The 21,046-nt window shown below is 41.7% G+C and overlaps 2 protein-coding genes across 4 annotated transcripts; both read right to left on the bottom strand.

The window, feature by feature from the left end:
* Window positions 1–789: 789 nt before the first annotated feature.
* LOC139616261 (transcription factor MafG) lies at window positions 790–15,981 on the bottom strand. Of its 3 annotated transcripts, none has more exons than XM_071473581.1 (3): window positions 15,062–15,551; window positions 5,388–5,460; window positions 790–5,301 (listed from the first exon to the last, which is right to left on the bottom strand). In XM_071473581.1, the coding sequence occupies exons 2-3, from the start codon at window positions 5,421–5,423 to the stop codon at window positions 4,849–4,851; spliced, it is 489 nt and encodes a 162-aa protein (XP_071329682.1). In that variant the 5' UTR covers window positions 5,424–5,460; window positions 15,062–15,551; the 3' UTR covers window positions 790–4,848. The 3 variants fall into 3 exon arrangements, with proteins under 3 accessions (XP_071329682.1, XP_071329680.1, XP_071329679.1); XM_071473579.1 differs by lacking the exon at window positions 15,062–15,551 and adding an exon at window positions 15,807–15,981 and having other exon boundaries at window positions 3,572–5,301; XM_071473578.1 differs by lacking the exon at window positions 15,062–15,551 and adding an exon at window positions 13,742–13,972 and having other exon boundaries at window positions 3,578–5,301.
* Window positions 15,982–17,028: 1,047 nt separating this feature from the next.
* Window positions 17,029–20,883, bottom strand: pycr1a (pyrroline-5-carboxylate reductase 1a). The gene is made up of 8 exons (XM_071473577.1): window positions 20,747–20,883; window positions 20,447–20,518; window positions 20,250–20,320; window positions 19,896–20,075; window positions 18,547–18,768; window positions 18,350–18,442; window positions 17,676–17,839; window positions 17,029–17,407 (listed from the first exon to the last, which is right to left on the bottom strand). Exons 2-8 carry the CDS (start codon window positions 20,511–20,513, stop codon window positions 17,239–17,241), a joined length of 966 nt encoding a protein of 321 aa, XP_071329678.1. The 5' UTR covers window positions 20,514–20,518; window positions 20,747–20,883; the 3' UTR covers window positions 17,029–17,238.
* Between the last annotated feature and the right edge of the window lie 163 nt (window positions 20,884–21,046).

Here is a 21,046-nt window from a genome sequence, read left to right as displayed (position 1 = left end):
AGAGCAGGCTGTGGTCTCAGAAGTGGGGCAGGCACCTGCTGCAGAAGTGGGTGAGGATGAAGAATGCTGTCCTAGATTGCCCACCAGCTCACCTTAACCCAACCCGCCAAATTAATCAACTCTTCAGAGGCCATCCGGTTGTCTGGGGCAGGCATCCGAGGAGGAAGAAGAGCCCGTTTTAAGGCACAGGTCACACAGACCTGTAGGAGCCTCCTCCATTTGAGAGAGGGGGAAGAACAATACCACACTGCAATGGTGCTGAGACGCTGGGGTTTAGACTTGCCCTGCAGGATGGAGTGCTCGAGATGCAGCTTGTCTTCAGCCATCTGTCTCTTTGTCTCTGCATGTTCTCTCATGAGATGTGTTTTGAATGTGCTGGGGTTGAAACACTGCTGAGGAGGGTGATGTTTGATGAGGTGCGCTGAGACAGACGGGGTTTAGGAGCCCCATAGGGAGCAGAGATGACTAACTCACTACTCCTCCTAATCTAGGACAAGCACACCTAGACATCCTTCATGACTCTAATGTTTTACTCGTGTCGGGCCAAAAATATGTCCACTGAGGTTAGCCAAAGTGGGTCGCCCAACAGCTTTTTTTGGATCACAGAAAAAGAAATCGTGCCATCTAAATGATCGCTGTCTTCTAAAACCCACCCTGGACGGCAAAAATCCTTCCCCGCCAGTTTATTTTTACAAGTATCAAACTGGGTCAATGACGCCACAGAATATGACAAAACCCAATTTGAACAGTGTTTAAAAGCCTCTAAAGACAGAGTAGTGGTGCTTAAAATACTTTTTCAAAACATTTTATTGGTCTTATAGAAAATAAAGTAAGCTGTATCAACAAACATACAATATATACATCAATAACTTAGACACCTCAGAGAATCACATTTAAATCCACAGTTGTTACTGTATATATGAATACATAGTACTTATCTACAGATTGCAAAAAGTACAATAATTTAATTTATAAATAGTTACAATTAACTATTGTCTGTTTTCATACAAAGTACTGCAATATTTTATTACAACCCATACAGAAAAATAACAAAACAGATTATTAACTTTGTATTACTCGCTTTAGTCAGATTTTTATACCTTTGAAACACAGACCCACTCCATGGAGTAAGAGGAAAAAACCTGCACAGTCAACAGTTTAAAAAGCATAATTTCATGAAAAAAGCCAATGTCTTGAGAGCTATTAAATTCAACTGCCACACAAGTGCTGTTATTTATCCTCTCTAACATGTTGCTTGTAAAAAAAACAAAACAAAAACAAAAAAAAAAAAAAAAAATCCACAAACAATTAAAAATTAAATCTGCAGAACAAATTACAGTGTTAAGATCAATTCCAAAACACACACTCAACACGACATGAGAACAGAAATGCTGTGAATGGTGCTACAGCAAACAATGAGCATTAATGACTGGTGTAGCAGCAGAGGAACCTCAACCATACAAACACACGCACCCGGGCATACCAAAAAATAAAAAATAAAAAAAATAAAATAAAGATATTGCAAGTGGCCCTTGTGACAGAATCAATTGTAGCATCCATTTCACTCAGTGCACAAAACCCAGCATACTGTATAAATTATAGCAGTATCTTCCATTCAGATATCCAAGTCCAATTCACGGATCTGCAACTCAGCTAATTTAAGACCAGAGTAATTAGGGAGTAAGGCTTGAGTGCAACTATCCCATGATTCCTTTAAAAAAAAACAAAACAAAAAAAAAAAAAAACACTGCGCACTACTACAGATTTAACACGGTAGATACTATAAACAAGGGCCAACTGCTATTCCATTCGGGGATTAGGGCAGAGGTCAAAATAAAAACACATTTTACAAAAAAAAAAAAAAAAAACCAAACAAAAAACATACAAACAAACAAACAAACTACAAAACAGCAAGGATTATTAAATAACAGACCATAGTCACTTTGACAATATTGATTACTCTTACATCTACTCTTTCACACCTTTCCACTGAGTTGCATATTAAGGGTCACTTTTTCACAATGGTCATTAATACCTACTGTAGCTACATACTATACACCTGTATGTGTGAGAAAGAGGGAGTCGTCATCTCTAGCGGAGATTGAGAGATTGGTCGACGGTGCCACTCGAACACCTTAAAGACACTTGACACGAAAAAAGATTCACTCCACAAGACTGCCACAGCAATAAGGACGCCAACATCAATACTGGGCTATGTCAAGAGTCAGATATATATTTTTCCCACAGTTAACCAGTCAATGTAGATAGCTAAGCATGTTGACAAAGTGAGGATAGGATACTTGCGCACAGACAGTATAACCAGCACCCAGGTTTCTGGCATGGAGTTTTGCTGAGGCGTAGTATTGAGAGTGACTGTAGATTAACACCTCGCTGACACTATAAGACGTTCTGACCAGCAGGAGTGAGAGTGAGATCTGGATGAAGTGCATTCTGTTAATGTCATTACACAACTACTTTCACCTTGAGGTGTAAAACTGCTTCACTGTTAAATTCCTTTTAGAGGACCAGGAGAGCAATGCGACACTTGGCACAGAAGGAGTGCTGCTGGCAGCTGCTGTTGATTGTAATTCTACGTGGTCGTGCTGTGTCTCTTTCTGAGTGTGGATTGAAGCCCTTTATGACATGCTTATTATAAAAAGAAAAGAAAAAGAAAATGAACAGAGCTGCCGTCCCTGCTTCCCTGCTTCTCATCTAGAAAGGTTTGTTCGTTTTTAGAGTGACCTGTTTTGTCCTGAGCAAAACAAGCAGGAGCTTAGTGCATACAAACCCTCAGCCAAACTACTACCACTTTTAATCTGAAGACCAGTGGGTAAATTTACACAAGCGTTGCTGCGCCATTTGGTGGTTATCCTTTAAGTTCATTGATGCAATTTTATTGTTATAATCTTGAGAAACTGTAAGGTTTCTCATTAAGATCTGGCGGAAAAAAACATCTACAAGTAAACTAGAAAATTGTTTGTTAACTACACATTTCTTTTAATCTGTGAACAGCTAAATTTGAGGAGTTACTCATTCTATTCCTGTGATCTAATTCAGACCAATCCCAAGGCTGAAGTGAATACAACAATGAAACCTCTCCATTAATGAAGTCGCTTACTTTCAGGTTGCGGAGGATGTATTTAGAGGGCATCCAGCACCAGGTGCAACCATTATTCAGATTCGGTAATGACAGTATCACTTTAAGCTTCAGGTAAAAGCCTTTTGAATTCATGCCCACTAATACCATTTCACCCAATTCTGTCTTACATGGGTCAATGCGGTAAACTCTTAATGACAATATGATTTGTAACTAACACCAAGGAAGCAGAGGATATCACAGATGCCAATACGCACAAAGACAATTGACCTTGTTTACACCACCTAGTTTAGCTCTACAGATTTGTTTTAAATAGCACAGCATTGACATCTATACAGTGAACGACACTGCCAACTTGTCACTTACACATCACATCACGCGCTACCCCACAGTACGCGCCTAGTCACTAGAAAAAGCTATCAGACTTCAATAGTAAGCCACTTTCGGTACAATTGCAAAAAAGATGTCACAGGATTTTTTTTTTTTTTAAGTTTTCTTTTTCTGTATTTCTATAAACAATGGAAGGTAATCTACCTAGTAATAAAAATCAAGAACCCAACATTAGACAAAGTTTTCTACACCTTAACAATTCAAACAGTAAAGCTTGTGTAAAGATTTTTTTTTTTTTTGGAAATATCTGACGGCCCTGTCAACAAGTAATTACAAAAAATGCAATATATATATCTTTTAAACAAAACAACTTGAACATATTTTCTCTATGAGCAAAAATGATGTTTCAAAATGTTTGTGGATTTCACTGTCCCCACAAAACATGAGGATATTTCTGTATTAACATTCAGATTTTCAGATATTGTAGAAGAATCTTGTCATATTGGAATGGCACTCAGCTCTGGAACAATATCATTAAGAACTGCTGATCATTTTTAACGTTTCCACTTAACCATGAATACGCAAGACCTCTTTGTATTTTCAGTGCATACATATATTATTGCATCTACCAGTCATATTGATAATGACAAGTTCATTAAAGCCTGTCACAGATGCATAAACAGAAATGAATGCTAGATTTGGGAGCATTATTTCATGCTTATATTCTTGACAGACGACCAACAAAATCACAAATTGTACTAATTTACTAGTTTTGGGTTAGTCAGGCTGTTTTGAAGACATCTGTAGCATCCACACCAAGAGTTTGTTACCATTTGTTAATTGCTAATTTAAGTCAGTGCATAATAACAAGCAAAAGGGTTTTAAGTAACATACCTGCTGGCTCTTTCTTAAGTTTATGTCGGGTAATAGGCGAGGACTAAGTCTTTTTGTTATTTTACTAGTTGTGACAAGCTATGAGACTCTACAAATTCTAATTCTTAGGACGGAAAAATCTTAAGAGCTCAGTCTTAAAGTAAACACACACATCGCATACAGTACCTCTTCAAAAATCAACAAGCTATTAACAGTCTGAATTTGATGCCACGTTGCATTTTTGCCACCCAATGTGACTACAGCTCACTTTTTAAATGAAAGGTTTCAGTATTGCCAATAATTTACCATTCTTTAACAACAAACTGTGATGTCCTAAAATATACAATTTGATTGTGTCATTCTAAAGCACAACATATCTGCTGACAAGTGCAGACTGCTGAGTCGTACTTTCAGAGTGACAATGGGAAGCATATTATTAGTGTTAGTGCCAAGGGGTGAAACCGAGAACTTACACAGGTTATCCTGTGCCATGTTACAATGCACTGACTAGTTTAGTCTTGAAAATCTTCCTCTCGCCCTTTCTGCTACTACGACCTAGCCTCCGTTTTGGATTTGACGATGGTGATGACGCTGGTGGCGGCTACTTTACCAGGGATGAGGGGCCCTATGACGGAGGCCATAGGTCCCCTGGCCGCAGTGACGGGGTTGCGGGCCACAGTCCTGGCAAAGCTTTGGAGGGCCTCATACTTTGAACGCAGAGCATCCAGCTCCACCTTCATACTGGCATTCTCTGTGGCCAGCTTGTCCACTTCCTGCTGCAGCTGAGCCTTTTGCTTCTCCAGCTCCTCTTTCTGGGTGACACGCTTCACCCGGCAGCTGGCAGCGTAGCCCCGGTTCTTCAAGGTACGCCGCCGCTGTTTCAGCTGCAGGATTTCCTCCTTCGTCAGCCCCCGTAGATGCTGGTTCAGCTCCCGCACCGACATGGTCACCAGCTCGTCATCCGTCAGGCTGGTGCCATTTTCCCCTGGCTCCCGCTTCACCTGCGGATGGGAGTTAGTTAGCGCGGGTTGTTTCATTAATATATAAAACTGTTCACACTTAATTCTGTGTTGTGCAAGCTACTTACCTTCAAGGCCTTGTTTCCCTTGTTTGTGGTAGTCATGCCACGAGAGCCGCGTCTGCCTGTACTGCTGGGTGGTCTGTGGGTAAGAAAACTCACTATCAGTATAAAACAATACCATCAAAAATATTTCTGTGAGATTCACAAGAATGTATTTTCTGGCTAAGACGCTACACAATGACTAAGTCCTTGAAATACATCAAGGCACAAAGTGGGTCAAGGACTTCAGACTTCCTTGTAAGTGATGCCAAGTCTGTTCAGCGAGTGGTACCTAGGCTATTGTTGCAGCTGTCACTATGAACAAATGATTTGGTGGTACACACTCCCCCCCCTTCGACATAGGTCAGTTTGAGTAATACCAGGTCATTCAGTTCAATGGGAAGTGCCTTAAAGATCTCTTACTTGAAACTTGGACTGTATTCAAACAGCAATGTGGTGAGTCACGAGGAGAATGACATTTAGTTGGCTGGCAGCAATTCCCTACAATTTCTTAGAAAACAAAACTCATGAGAAGTCACTTCTGTTAAGTGCAGCCTTTGAGAGCAGAAACAGCCAAAGACATAAATTGACTGAAAAAGGCTCTGCCTTTCTGCTGTACATACAACCTCAGCTAAAATACATTAACACAGGACAGGCTTTCATCTACTATACCAGCTATCCAGTCTAGACAGTCACACCTGTCTAGATTTGGCCAGTGAGAGACTATAATCCCATAAATCGATGAAAAAAGGGATATGCTGTAACCACTGCAGAGCCTCAACTACTCCAGAACAAGAGCACTGCACTGCAGTTTATTCTGTCATGTCAGTACTGAGGGAACACCAAGAGAAGCTGTGCAGGCAGGAAATCTAACCTACTGGTGTTAAGACAGACAGAAGGTTGGGTGCCTTTCACCATGTGAGCTCTGTCATCAGATAAGTGTGCGTGCACACACTAACTAACACACACACACACACACACACACACACACACACACACACACACACACACACACACAGCCGTGGCCCTGGGTGCTTTACAGTACACACCATAAATGCTGTGTCAGCGACACAGGCACCCACCACAGTCAGCCCAGCCAGCACATTGCCTCAGTAAGCTGATTTACACAGCCCAGCAGAGTGTGTTAGTACTGAGCACATAAACAAATGCATGTGGGCTCTTACAACTTTTTAGCATCAAAACAGGGAACAAAAGAATCCCAAGAAAAAAAACATCCCAAAAGGTACTATTTTCTGTGTGGGCATGTGTTTGTAGCCTACACGCCCACTAAGATTGTCATCATGCATATGTGTGATGTGTGCAGAGAAGCTCAGTGAGGGAAGGAAAGGGGAGGAAACGCATGAGTCGTAGCTCTGAAGTGCACTAAGATGGCCAGGATATTTCCATGGCAACAAAAGGGTGCTACAGGTGAACTGGTCACCTGAGCCAAACAGGGAGAGACAGACGCTTGTTAAAAATGACCTGAATACGACACTATCACACAGGCTGGGGACATAACATGAGGTCAGATTGTGACTTGCATTCTTGATGCTTTCACTTCAAAAAACGTCCTCTGCCTCCTGATAAAATGGGGATGTTTCTCTGGGCTGCAGATGCCCATATAAAAAGCCTTTCACTATCTGCGGAGGACTTTTTAAATGTGATACTTTCATCCCTGTTGGGCCGGCTATGAATAGCTGACTGATAGTAACACCTACCTTTCACCGGCCTTTGTGGTGACTCATTTCCAGTAAGCATTTGGACCACAGATGCAAAACATAATGGGATAATGGTCTGCCTGATGATGCACAGATAATGGACAAATAGACAGGAAAGTACTCCACTAATAGCTACTGGGATGAGGGTAGAAAAAAGGCTCCATCTTCCAAATTTCATATTAAGCCTATCATTTCCCCCTCAGCAGCTTAGACCCAACATTGTTCAAAAACCAGTTGGATTCTTGAATATGCCAAGCGATGGCACATTGTCCAGGTTGAGGAGGCATATTCTGTCACACAGCTGTGTAGGGTAACATAGTAGGCATGGCTTGGCAAGCTGAAAGCTCACCATATGACACTGTGGAAGGACTGCGCCCAGGCTGCAACCCTCCAGCACAGGCTGCTGCCAACAGACAGCTACCAATGACAGGGCATGGCAGCACAACACAGACAAGGTCCAATGCACAGCTGCTCCCTTCCACTACCAGGCATGTCATACCTCACAGAGACAAAGAGGCATGCGCACACAAACAAACAGAGAGGCAAAGAAAGGACAAACACACCTATAATTTTCCAAAAAAGTGACAAGGGAAATTTCAGACTTGCTGCACTGATTTGATTACCAAAGAGTGCCCTTGCATTTGACAAGTTCGCTCTCTTCACGGTTGCAATTGAGGACAGTAGACACCAGTGTCTTCACTGCACACATGTATCACTTCCCATTAATGATTCCATGATTTCTGTGTGCCTAGCAAATGGAGCAGGAGGTGAAAGCTGCAGCTTGGAGCACAGGGCCCGTGACGGCAGGGAGCACGCGCGGGGACACAGATGTCTTTTGTAGGTGCTTGCTGAATTTTTATGAATTGCCTGGAAGAACGCTGACAAATCAGAGCTGATTGCTTGTGGAGGAGAGACATCACACCCACAGGAAATAGAAAACGCTGAGTGTGGTCACCCAGAGAAAGGGAAGGAGGAGATGGTGAGAGAGACAGACAGAGAGAAAGAGAGAGGGAAAGAGAGGTGAGAAGAAAAGAAAGAGGGAGAGACAGAGAGAGCAAACAGCCTTGTGAAAAATGCATGCTCGACACATTTAGAGGAGCCTGAGAAGAACAGGTTGAGAGAAAAAAAATAAAAATAAAATACTGATCTCAGCAAGGACCAAAACCAAGGTGCCAATTAGGAAGTTGTGAAGTTCAACTAACACAATGAGAGCAACCCAGTCAACCTTCAAAAGCTGTCTGTGTTGATCTAAATCTATGGAGGGCAGCTCACGAAGGTGGGGTCGGCTTAGGTTGAGACTTAAGGGGGGAAAAAAACTCTGGTGGGATAAATGCTGATGTGACATGATAGGTCCGGCCTTGAGCCCGTGTCACGCTTTAATGATCTCATCCCCTCCACAGGATCTCTCCAGGAGGGCTGCCAAGGATGGACACCATTAGCTAGGGGACCCTTTGTTGAGGGGGAACCGAGGCTACAGCATCCACGCACTGCATCCCCTGATGAATATTTATCACTGTCGTTGCCTGCCTAAGGTTGGGGGTGGGAGACAGGGACGGGAGTGGGAGGCTGAATAAAGATGCTCAGGAGGTGATTCTTCAAGGATACATCCAAGGCTCTTCCATCAGCGGCTGTCTCAAAATGGCGGTAGGCGGGTGGGGGCGGCGAGGGGGGAGGGGGGTTGGTGGATTTCTGATACTGAAGGTGGCACACATGGTGGTTGAGGGCTGCAGGGAGAGCCAGCTCCACTTGACAGCAGTGTAACAAGATTATCAGGGCCATAAGTGCAAACAAAAACCCCAGCAACCTGCCTCAGAATCCAGATTACGACAGCGCCTGCTCTCTGAATACTAAACAGGGCTGGGGAGGACTAACGGGGTGCAAGCTTTACTGAGACATGACAGTGGATTGCATATCACGTAACCAATCACATGCACACCTATCCGCACAGAGACAGATTACCAAAACCACACAAGCACATATAAATTTAACTTGTCATGATCAATTTTTGAAAAGAAGCGTCCGGGCACTTGGCGCTGGCAGCTTGCTAATGAAGTGAATAAAACTAGACAGTGGAGGTGCATGCTGATTAAAGACTGTTTACAGGAAAGCACAGGCAGCATCCAACAACGGCAACTCAGTTCTGTGAACCTCAGCAGCTACATATCATCTCACACGAAAAGAAGAACCTTGATGTGGCACACTTTGCTTATAAGCCTAGTTTAAATCTGCCTCCTCTGCTATGACCACACCAGACTTGAAAAGAAGATCTCTACAGCCGCAAAAGGAGATAAAGGAGCTATGGCCCAGATGTAGATTGGGCCTTGGTTGGCCTAGCATGGTTTAGCACTGCTTGGTCTTTGCAAAACCTGCACATCTCAGACGATTAACGCAACACAAAAGAAGAGAGCTGGATGTGAAGTCAGTATGATCACCTATTCAGTTTCTCCGATCAATAATGTATGAGACTTGTAGCCTCCCACCCCATTATCATGGACTTTCCACAGGAAACAGATGATAACTACAAAGATACTGAAAAGGACATGATGAGATGAGTATCTGAAAAATAAGGGAAATGTCAGCACTTTCTCGTTATGCTTTGGCTCATTAATTTCTGCTCTGTGCTTATTTGTTGTCCTGTCCACTTGCTCTTTCAGGGTTGAGATGCTTAATGCAGCCAGCCAACATGTTCGGCCTGTATGCCATAAATAGTCATTCTCAACACTTCATGCCTGATCAGAGCCACTACTTTTACTCCCTCCCTTCTAATTCAGAGTTGAAAAGATCGCCTAGATATTCAGATCTAATCATTCCTCCCTTCAGCTGAGTGAAGTCAATTATCAAGCAAGCTCCATGTGTCGGGCGCCATTTAACTGCAAATTAAAAATCAGACTCCTCTGATAGCTCAGGAAGAGTTACTGGAAGACTGGTGTAAACTCGTGTATGGAGACAACAGTGTGCGAGCATGTCTGTGGGAGAGAAAGGTACGATGGGAAGAGGGGAGGGAAGCTATTAACTACTAAGTATTCAGAGCGTGAAATAAGAGTGACAAAAAGGGGGAGAGGGGAAATCATTCAGCAGCTTTCAGAGGGAAATGTGATACGCTTGCAGTAGAGGGGAAATACTAAGCCAATACTTTTGACCAGTGGAGGTTTAGGGCAATATTAAAATAGCAAGTAACCAAATTGATATCACAACCTTTTCAAAAGACTGACTCTTAAAATAAATATAGTATGACTCTAGTTAAATGGTTGTTAGCAACAGTCTCTTCATCATCCTGACACCGCTCTGCTCTGCAGATGCATTCAGGCTACAAGAACAGACAGATGCTGAATACAATGAAACACTCTACGATCAACATTACAAGGAATCAGAAGAGAAGAAGATTGTTCTGAAACAAAATTTGGGATTGATGTTTTATTCATGGATTTATTTCTGCAGTGCAAGTTTTTCCACATACAGTAAATGACAATTTAAAAAAGACTGAAGACTGATTTGCTGCCTGCTGCGTAATACAAACAGGGAACAATTTACATGGGTGCTTGGCATTAGCTTATTTGTTAGCACCTAAACCTGGGCCAGTAGCTTTGGTAGCCTACATGTTTTATGTACATGATAAACATGATACAATATATTTGCTATATAACATTTCTTTTTGATGCTTTCATCGATTGAGATAACTTATTTGAAATGATCCATTTTAGAATAATCAAAAAATTAATAATAATAAATAAAAATAAGTAATTGTAGTGGTATTTACATTTAAGATTATACTAGCCTTCCAGGATGAGGACAAAAGGATGTTAGGCTATTAATACATTATCCCATCTCTTATGTTTGTAAAAATATTCAAATAATTATAAATAATTAAATACTACCAAGATATTTGCTCCATTTTGTACCAATTTGAAAAGATTCAAATATTTCTAGAAAGAGACAAACAGTGGGTGATGAAAGCACAGAAAATTAAACATTTTAAATATTGTGTAACTTTATGTAGAAACCTGGTGCACAATTTTCCATATTTGTTTCTTCATAGGTTGACATATACAGCTAACACAGATTATGTGTCATAATTTAAAAATAACTAGCATAAAATGATGCACTGTAATAGACACGGGCTCTGAAAAAAGCCCCATATGGAACCTAGTAGGTTATACCATGCAGAAGAGCATGTGGCACATTTATGTCTGAAATTTGCATCTAGTTCATGTGGTTTAAAGGGAAAAATATGAATCACTGCCCTCAAGGGAATTTGTATTTTCTGAAGTCACTGATAATGTGAGGGATATTTAAAGGGACTTGGTTTGGACTGGTTTGCATTAACCAATGTTTCGATACATACAGAATCTATTTCCAAGCTCTGTAGCTGCTGTTTACTCTTGGAGCTGCTCTGTTAGCATAAGCAGTAGGACAAGAGAGGAGATTTCACTGGCCTTCCACAGTATCTGCCTGGAGGACTTGATTAAACAGGAAGAGAACAGCTCTTGATACTTCGGCCTTGCACTGGCAGAGGAAGTAAGGGTTGCAGACGACCCACACACTGACAAAATATCCAGGAGCTTTACTACACTGGTTGCATACATATTAAATTCATATTGCACTGACCTCACAGCTACAACAAAGCCTTTGCAGCAAGAAAGGCTACACTACAGCAGTTCAACACATTTTAACGCAATTTAAAATGAAATATTGAAATAATTCACGTTTGTGATTACTACCACTGAACAGCTATGATTCAAGGTGGATTCTCTTCAATTGAAAACTCCCCTGTGAGATAGATTTTTCCTGTGGAGTGCTTTGATTCAAATGCAGTCAGTTAGTAGAGTTATCACCTGAAAGTAACAAAGATGCTAATTTCTATTAATAACACTGCCACCATTCAGTTCACATTATGGCAAGTGATTGATGATGTCTGCCTACAGGATATTTGATGGAGCCTCACACTCAATGTGATTGTGTGCCCCCCCCCCCCCCCCCAAAAAAAAAAATTGCAATTACATCACTCCAGAATACACATGAATAATCATGCATTCAATACCAATAATTTTAACTCAGGTCTACCTCAATGATCATTCCACTTCTCATTTCCTCACATATTTTAGTCTTAGAACTAAAGCTAAAAGTATTTGAGTAAATATGAGGACATCCCTTTTTATTTAGGATTTTCTTATTGTGCGAGTCAAGTTGCAGGTTTGATCCCCACAGCAGCTGATATGTCCATCCATAGCGTTTAAATATTCTATTTGAGCAAGACACTGAACTGCAACCTGCTCACTCTGTGTACGCCAGGAACTCAGCTGAACAATAACTAAATACACAAATATATAAATGTTGTATTACGCAATGCAGACTGCCTACAATGCAGACTGTTTACTTATAATATTTGTCGCTTTGCTTTTGTAAATTAGGAATATTCTGTATAAATACAATACCTCCCATTTCTAACTAGATATTATAATTCTTTCTAATGGTGTCAGTATAAAGATTTTGACTCGATGGAGGAGGTAATAAAATTATTAATTCTGGATTTTGTGGCATGTTTAACATAATTGACCAGGTAGGGCACTAATTTAGTAGAATTTTGAGAAACCCAAAAGGTATTTACAGAGAATATGTTAATTTGATCAAGAACCAATACAGACAGTGCTCAGGCACAATGATCTGCCTGAGGTTCTCTCCAATGTGGGTTTATACACTGCTTATCTTAGCACAAGGTCTCACTATCTTGAATCTCCTTAGAAAATTTACATTATTATACATATTGAGCCCAGAACATATCAGAATATTGGGAGAACAGTCTAATTTTGTCTCCTAAAACTCTTGAAAATACAAGGAAACTGGCAATTTCTTCCCCACGTGATTCACTAGTTTCATTTTAACTTAGCATATTACATAAATATGGGTGTGGTTAGATTTTTTTTTAATGTCTGTTTACCACTGATGTGTCCTGCACATAAATCAGCCAAGGTAAAAGTAGGTTACATGAAAAACAGAAGCCAGTGAACGACTCCACACTTACACTCGCCACGTTGTGTCCATTATTTGCTCATCTACATTGTGAACACACAGAGGGCAGTAATGAACATGCCAAGTCCGACTCAAGCTCCAGACAGAAAAATCATCAAACACACTTGCCACTCTGTCTGGATGAAAGTATTACTTTGAGAAGTGGAGCGGGCATATCGCAATGCTAAGCAATCATAATCCGCACTACACTTGCAAGAGGTTTCATCACCAACACTCCCTCCCTATTGCAAAAAGGGGGGGAAAAAAACCATATTGATCTTTTTCTCCCTTCCTTCCAGGCATTCCCATTTCCCCATGCAGCTTAAGCAGCACTTTTGTGGACAAATCCCACATTTGTGTTCCTTTCTGGAGGCTGTTAATTGTCCTGAATAGGCCAACTACTCCCAAGGCGCCGCTGTGTTGACCAAACAGAGGTGTTGGTGGCCAGACTGCACTCTATGCTGTGTAAAGTCTTGCCTCATGTTTCATCAACCTCACATATCCTCTTCCAGCCTCCACCACCTGCCCATTCTGAGTAACGCCACTGGATATGAGTTGTGCACTCGATTCACCTCCATGGTATCCAGCCCTATTTTATCTTTGCTACCCCAGTGTAAGAGGTGATAAATCTCAGAGCTGATCTCCACCACTCCCTACCTCCATCCATACACCATTGCCAGCCCCATCGGGCTCTTATACGGGCCCTCATCTGTTCTTGTTACCTGCAGAGAAAGGCAGAGATGGGCATTACGCTTCATTGCAGAGGCGAGCTTCTGATGTAGGGCTGGCCTGTCTGCTAAACACACTTCAATGCCCTGCTCCCATGAACAGAGATGATGAAATAAGTTGGATATCTGAGCAAGAATGGGCAACTTCTATCTGTTTAGCCCTGCCTATATATGCTCAACAGTTTCCAAGGTGACTTTTCCAATTGCACAGAGATTCTCCATGGGTAATTCATTACCTGCCCTCCATAAGCGTGCACTCTAATAAGCAGCAAATTTCATCATGTCACACACTGGGAAACAAGAGCATCTGCCAGCCCAAAATAAGAGAAAAGAAGTGTTTCACTGCATTAAGTAATGTCATAAGAAAGCTGGTTCTCTATCCTATTCAGTAACAAATACACAAGGCGTTTAAAGCAAGCCACACATACCAAATTATACTTATATCTTAAACCAGCTGTTCATCTCAAATACTACCTAAATTAGGTGTTGTTTTCAACTTCCCATAATCCTATAATTACACATGACCCAATTTAAACAGCCACTCATTGCAGGACTCCATTATAACAACAGAGGCATAATATATTGCTTATCGTGCATTTTTCAAATGGATTTGACATCGCACTTGACACCTAAGCACTTAGTCTAAATGTACTCACTCCCTGTTTGTTGATGTACATCATGACAGCACTGCAATAAAATGCACATTCTCAGCTGAATGTAGATGAGGCTATTGATAAATGCAAGATGGTCATCACTTGATGCTCATGGCATGATGAGTGACTTGCACAACAGATCAACACCATTTCGATCCATCTCCTCAATGACGGCGGCTTGGTGATAAACATCGACCCTTATCCACCGAGCAGACCTTTGTCCGGTGGTGCCATATTTCGGGGTGGATTGTGAGAACGTCTAAATACATCATTGTGATGATTCAGCATGATAAAAATACCGCTGCTTGTTGGTTGACAATAATAACACAATACTGTGGTTAATTGTCTGAATGTGATAATAAAGCCAAGGACGGCGGGTTTTGGTTTGCCACTGCCATTGTTACAATTTAACCAGCGGTTAAATGAATTGTCACTTCAGGTGAACCAATTCAATACGAAACGATGGTCTGCAAGCATCCCCCGAAAGATGTGCATGCAATTTAAAGCTGCACAAAAAAAGGCACAACACAACGCACAGCCTTGACAATCACAGTCATCTTTGACAGAAATGCCATGAGAAAAATGTTGCAACCAACCTGATCTCGCTAAAGCGCTGCCTCGGCTCGCTCTTGCTCCCTTTCACAACGAGGTGATGAAGCAGCAGGTTTGAGCGGTGAGAAGCGCATGAGTTGACAAACCACCGAGAAGCGGCCGTGAGACGGTGGACCCGAACTGTTTGGACACAAAAGCAACCTAGTTGCACAGTTCTGACATTCCGCGACTCTTCCCTCCAGCCTCTCAACGCCTGCTTGTGAAAGTGGCAAACAACTCCCCGCCTACAAAAACAAGCAAGCGAGGAAATCCCCGTGCTCAGCCCTCCTACTATAAATGTGGCAACGGAGCGACTCCTCAGTTGGGGAAATCACCATTCACCCGGCGAGACGCACTGCCCCGCGGCGCCACACCGAAGCCCCAACATCTGACTGACATGTTTCACTCGCAGCTCGGGAGAGCGTACAAAAGATGAGCTGCCATCTCAGCATTGTAGGAGCCCGACCATTGTCAGCTCTCACCGACTACACGGGCACTTCCGGTACACGCTTTCAAAATAAAACCCCTCGCATGTGAGAGCGTGTGCGCCGAACGCTCGAGCGACGCGGCCTCTTTTAGTTTGAATTTTTTTTTTCTCCACGAACAAGAGTGAGCTTGACGAGGGTCGACGCGAGGAGCTAGGCATGCTAAAGCTAGCCGCTGGCGAGCTCGGCGGAGCTCGTCAGCGGCGAGGCGAAGGCATGCACACTCAGCATAACAACACCGACTCCGCTTGATTTATAGACCCACCTGACTTAGAAATGACGCTCTCCGGAGTTGCAGCCGTCAAGGTCCTCTTCTCAGAGCAACATGCGGACGACCACACATTAGAGGCACAGTTGAACCCTCGGTTTCGCCGACAGACGCTCCAGACGCCAGCCCGTGCTCCCCTTGTTGATTCCTTTCTCTTGTATCGAAGCCAGACGTCACCGTGTTTGGTCACGTGTCTTCATTCATGAAGGATCTTCTTTCCTCACAAGAGAGAAATATTATAACCAAAAACACATCAGCCATTGTTATACTGTAGCCGCCAATACCTGAAAAAGTGCCGCTGGCATTTACTGCATCTAACACCTGTTGGCACTAATAAATCACACCCACAATGTGTTATTATTATTATTTTTAATATTTAATAATAAAATGTTTAAAAACATCCACATTTTCATTGTGCATAAAATATGACAGAGAACACATTTTGTCTCAGAAGTAAAATCTCCTGTTAGACATGTTGAACTGTAATTTTAAGAGGCACTTGGATCTCCTTATGTCCCGCCACGATTTAACAGATTAAAAAAAAAAAAAAAAAAAGTTTTACCTCGTTAATATGCAAATATATACAGTAATGCACAACAAAATCGAATCGATTGATTCAATTTGAGGTACATGTGGTGTAAGTATGAAGTTTCTACTATGTATTGTTCCTGAGTTATGTTTAGAAGAAAAATCTGTTTCCTCCTAATTAAGTCAATTAGCTCATTAATTAGCATGATTGAGCAGATTTTCCATACCAACATCCTTGTACTACATATTCGCTATCGGTTTAAACTTGTTGGCTTTAAGGGCAAATGAGTTACATCAATTTCTGGAAAAAAAAAATCAGTGTTTCCTCATAAATATGCAAATTTATGCAGCAAGGTGCTTCGGAATCTAATCAGAGTCTCTATTGCGTATGAGCTATCCGTGGTCTGCAGAGTCACAGACTCCAGCATGGCAATATAATGCTGTGTACTATGGTGGCAGGACATAAAAACATGGTCCAGAGCTTCACTGCATGATTAACTTGTAAACCTAACTTTTCCACCTACCATCAGAAAGAACCACATGAAATAACATTTAGAAAGTTGTATCAACTATAGATATTGAAATTATTATTCCATCTCAGGCTACATTAACTGACTGAGGAAAGTGATGTGACAGCAAAGGAATTAAATGGGGAGGTACCAATAAACGACATGAAACACTACAAAGGAAAGACGTTTCATTATACAAATATAATATTGCTCATAAAGTTTTCATCCCAAATTCACTTGATTTTTTTTTTTTCTAGAAAGCAGTCCACTTGGTTACCTTATCTTTCAACAATTATCTGCCAGGAGTGGTACATTGACAGCCTATACTGCATCGTCAGTGATGTGACATGTCATATTAAAGCGTACAGTCTCTCTGCCAGACAAAAAAATTATCAGTTCTTCTTGATCCTGGGTTTGCTGCTGTTGAAGATACTGATCCCACGGGATCTGACTCCAACAGCGTCTGCGGTCACTCCTGGCTGCTGCAGCACTTTGTCCAGAGTTGTTTTCTTTATGGCGGCTGGGGAGATCTTCTCTTGGTCAGCCAAAAACTGAAGTTCCCTTTTTAGAGAAGGTCAGGAACACAGAGGCATTTACAAAGTAGTATGTGATGTATACATTTAGCACATTAAGTAATTAGTAAGCAGAGGACATAATTAAAATAATTTGCACATGGCTCCATCTACTGTTTGAATTATGTACTTAAAAAAAAGAATCATCCTTTGGCCACACTAGTATCACAATTAACTTAAAAGCATTCTTGCATCAGTATGACAGGGAATATGATTTGTTTGTTTGTTTGTCTTGCATTTTTTTCTTATCAACATACCTAGTCCTAACACAGGAGGCCTCTACAGCATTAATCAGAAGGCTGCGGAATCCACCACTCTCCATAACATGTAGGGCGTGGATAGTGGCGCCCCCTGGTGAACACACATTGTCCTTGAGCTGCCCAGGGTGCTGCTCTGAGTCCAACAGCATTCGAGCTGCTCCCTTTGAAGCAACACAGTAATATCCATATCAGTCCAACACAATACTGATTATGTCATAAACAATCTGTTTTCACCAGGTAACACATTGGAGCTGGGTTTGTTTTCATCTTGTGAGTCTGTGTGTTTGTGTGTCATCATGGCAAAATGTGTTAATGTAGACACCTACTACAGCGGTAACTGCCACAGAGGTAGTTTTGAGTACTTTAGCACGGTTATATGTCTGTGCACAGATTTTGTCAACAGGTGTATAGCAGGGATCAAAATGAAGGCGGGTTCAAAGATGGCCGAGTTCTGACCATGGGTGCTGAGTACTCAAATAATTATGTAGTAATGACTACTGAGTACTCATGGGTTGGAATGGCCCTGTCTGAAAAGAAAATAATGAAAAAACTAATCCAACTAAACAAAACTACGAGACCTACATTTAAACTTCCGGCACCAACCGTAAAACAATACAACTAAAAAAAAAAACATGTAACACGTTTATTTGTTTAAAAGATAAAGACCATACCAGCAGGGCCTGGGCTCCGAGCCGTACAGCCAGTCTCCTGTTTAGGCCCATTTTCACTCCACCATCAGCAAGAGCATCTACAGCTGTGAATGCCTGCAAGGCCACAGTCATCAAAATGAGGAAATACCATCCAAAATACAATTCTTTAAGTTAAGACAGTATTCCAAAACTCAGTGGATATGATATAATTAACGCACATAAGCTGGACCACTACCGCTGAGGCCAGTAACGGCATCGATCAGGTCCTCTTCCACCTCCGTGCAGTATCCTACACTGGCCATCAGCTGCTCCAGAAGCTTTCCATCCTCCACCTTTGCATGGGTGCCTGTGGCGTACACAGTGGCCCCTTCGCGCACCACCACCGGAGTGTTGGTCATGCAACGCATTACCTTTGGAGCAGAGCGATACTGCTGCAGCTTCTGCAAGGGATAGCAATGCACTATTTCATGGACTGCCTTGTACAATACAGACAGAATTGGGCTCATTTATAGTTTTAAAACTTCAAAGAATAGGTTCCCATTTTTTGAAGTCTGTCTTAAAACTGTAGTCAGGTGCTCAGAATTCTCTCTTTGAATTTTTGTGTTTGCTGTGGAGTTTTGAATGGCAACAGAAAGCATGAAATTTGCACTAAAAGACTGTAACTTTGCAAGATACTGATTTGATGTGACTAAATTAGACTGCTGAATGCTCATATTAACTTAGATAAACTAATTAAATATTTGTCTGTCCCCCATCTCTTACACTGGACACACAGTTGGAAGGAATCTTTCAATAGCCAAAATGAACCGGAGGAATGATTACAGCAAGCAAAGCTGTTTCAGTGTACATATTGGCATATTGACTTGAAAAACATGAATCTATCCTTTAACTTTATCAAACCTAACATACATCACAATTCATATAATAAATATAGTAGAAGTTGCATATGCTTTTATGTGCCACAAAAATTTTAACATCTATTAAGATTAAACAATCTAACTTTATATATTTATAAGTAGCTAACCAATGTCATGTTATGTCATGTGACTGTTTTGCCTGAGGGTCTGCTGAGCTCAGACCACAAAAAAAACAGAGAGAGAGCCTTGTATTGAAATTACGTGGCTGTGTATTCCTAATAGCCAAGAGGCTGAACACTTAATAAAGGCATGAATTTTACCAGCATTATCTATCATCTAGAGCTGGAAGAAACATATCAACGTGATGTTAATGTGAAACTAGATGCCATCAGGGATTACAATTATCACTATGTCCTACATGACAGTTTAAATAATGTGTTTTTCTGCTTTTAAAAGGCAGAGCTCAGGATCCAGTTTCGATTTCAATTTTACAGCAACCAAACAGCATCTACCTGCTGAGCATCATATCCACATTACTCACCTTCAAATATCTCTAAGCTAAATACTGTGCATGCACTATTGTCTTATCCAAGATAACCACAAAAATGAAGGACTGACAGATCAATAAGATATTTGACTATTCTTCCAGTTAAGCTATTAACTATTTCTGTTCTGTAACTACTGTGGGAAGACAGAGGGCTATGACTTGCCTTCTCTATGGAGCTGATGGTGACACCTGCTGCACAGGACACAATAAGGTGACGATCTTCAATGTCCGATCCAATCTCATCCAGTACAAAAGGAATGATGTGGGGCTTCACAGCCAGGAAGAGAACATCACTCTGGATCACTGTCTCTTTGTTGCTGGTGGTGAAATTCACACCCAATTTCTGTACAAATAACACGTCTTTAAGTATTCTACTGGACAGAAGTATACATGGGAATACATAACATGCAAGCAAAGCAGTATTTTTGTCAATAACAGAATGCACAAAAAATCGTATCCTGAATTAAACAAAATTACAGAGATAATTAATAATACCCATCCCTAATTGTCTACCCACCCGCAGTCCCTGCACTGTTGGGAGATCTGTGTCTGGGGAACTGGCTGTGATTTTGTGGGTGGCAATCACGCCTTGAAGGAGGAAGGAGAAAAAAATGTCCAGAAATCATTTTCGTGTCTGATTGCAATCAACATATATCAAAACCACAAATCAATCTTAAATAATACGCGCACGGTAAAGGATGATTGAAAACTCACCTGCAGCCGTGAAGCCTCTCACCAGAGCGTGGGCCAGCTGACCCGCCCCTATGAAACCCACACTCATTCTACCTGTTTGTGTGTAGTTGAAAACAGTTACGTTAGCAGGAATGAGCACATTTCATCTTAACAAACCGATTTGCTGAGTCCAACGACTGCAGCTCTGGGCGTCCTGTGCCATGGTAGTAAACAAACCTCAACTTCCTTATTAAGCGAGGCGACATTTCTAAACACGCAGCAGCCACAACAACTGGCAGTAAATGTTTACGTAGTGGGGGGAAAAAATAAAAAAAAACTTACGAATATATCGAAGAGCTCCTCACTTCACCGACTCGCCAAACAACACAGGTACCGTCCAACAAAAACACCTGAAGTTATATCACTGTCAACGTGGCCCGGGCTGGCTCGGGCTGTACTGTACCTTGGACAGAAATTTGACTGACAAGCGAAAGAGCCAATGAACTTGTACGTCTGGCCACGTTTGACCAATCACCGTGGTGGATTGACAGCAGTGGGCTGGGCTCTGTAAAGCCAGTTGCATCAGGTAATGCCGCGGGGGTGGAAAAGTCGCTGAGGACGGCGGCACTTTACTCACATCTA

Source organism: Trachinotus anak, unplaced genomic scaffold (assembly GCF_046630095.1).
Source record: "Trachinotus anak isolate AG129_WGS33_773 ecotype Australia unplaced genomic scaffold, CSIRO_AGI_Tana_v1 ptg000003l, whole genome shotgun sequence".
Taxonomy (NCBI): Eukaryota; Metazoa; Chordata; class Actinopteri; order Carangiformes; family Carangidae; genus Trachinotus; species Trachinotus anak.
This window is presented reverse-complemented; position numbering and strand designations above follow the sequence as displayed.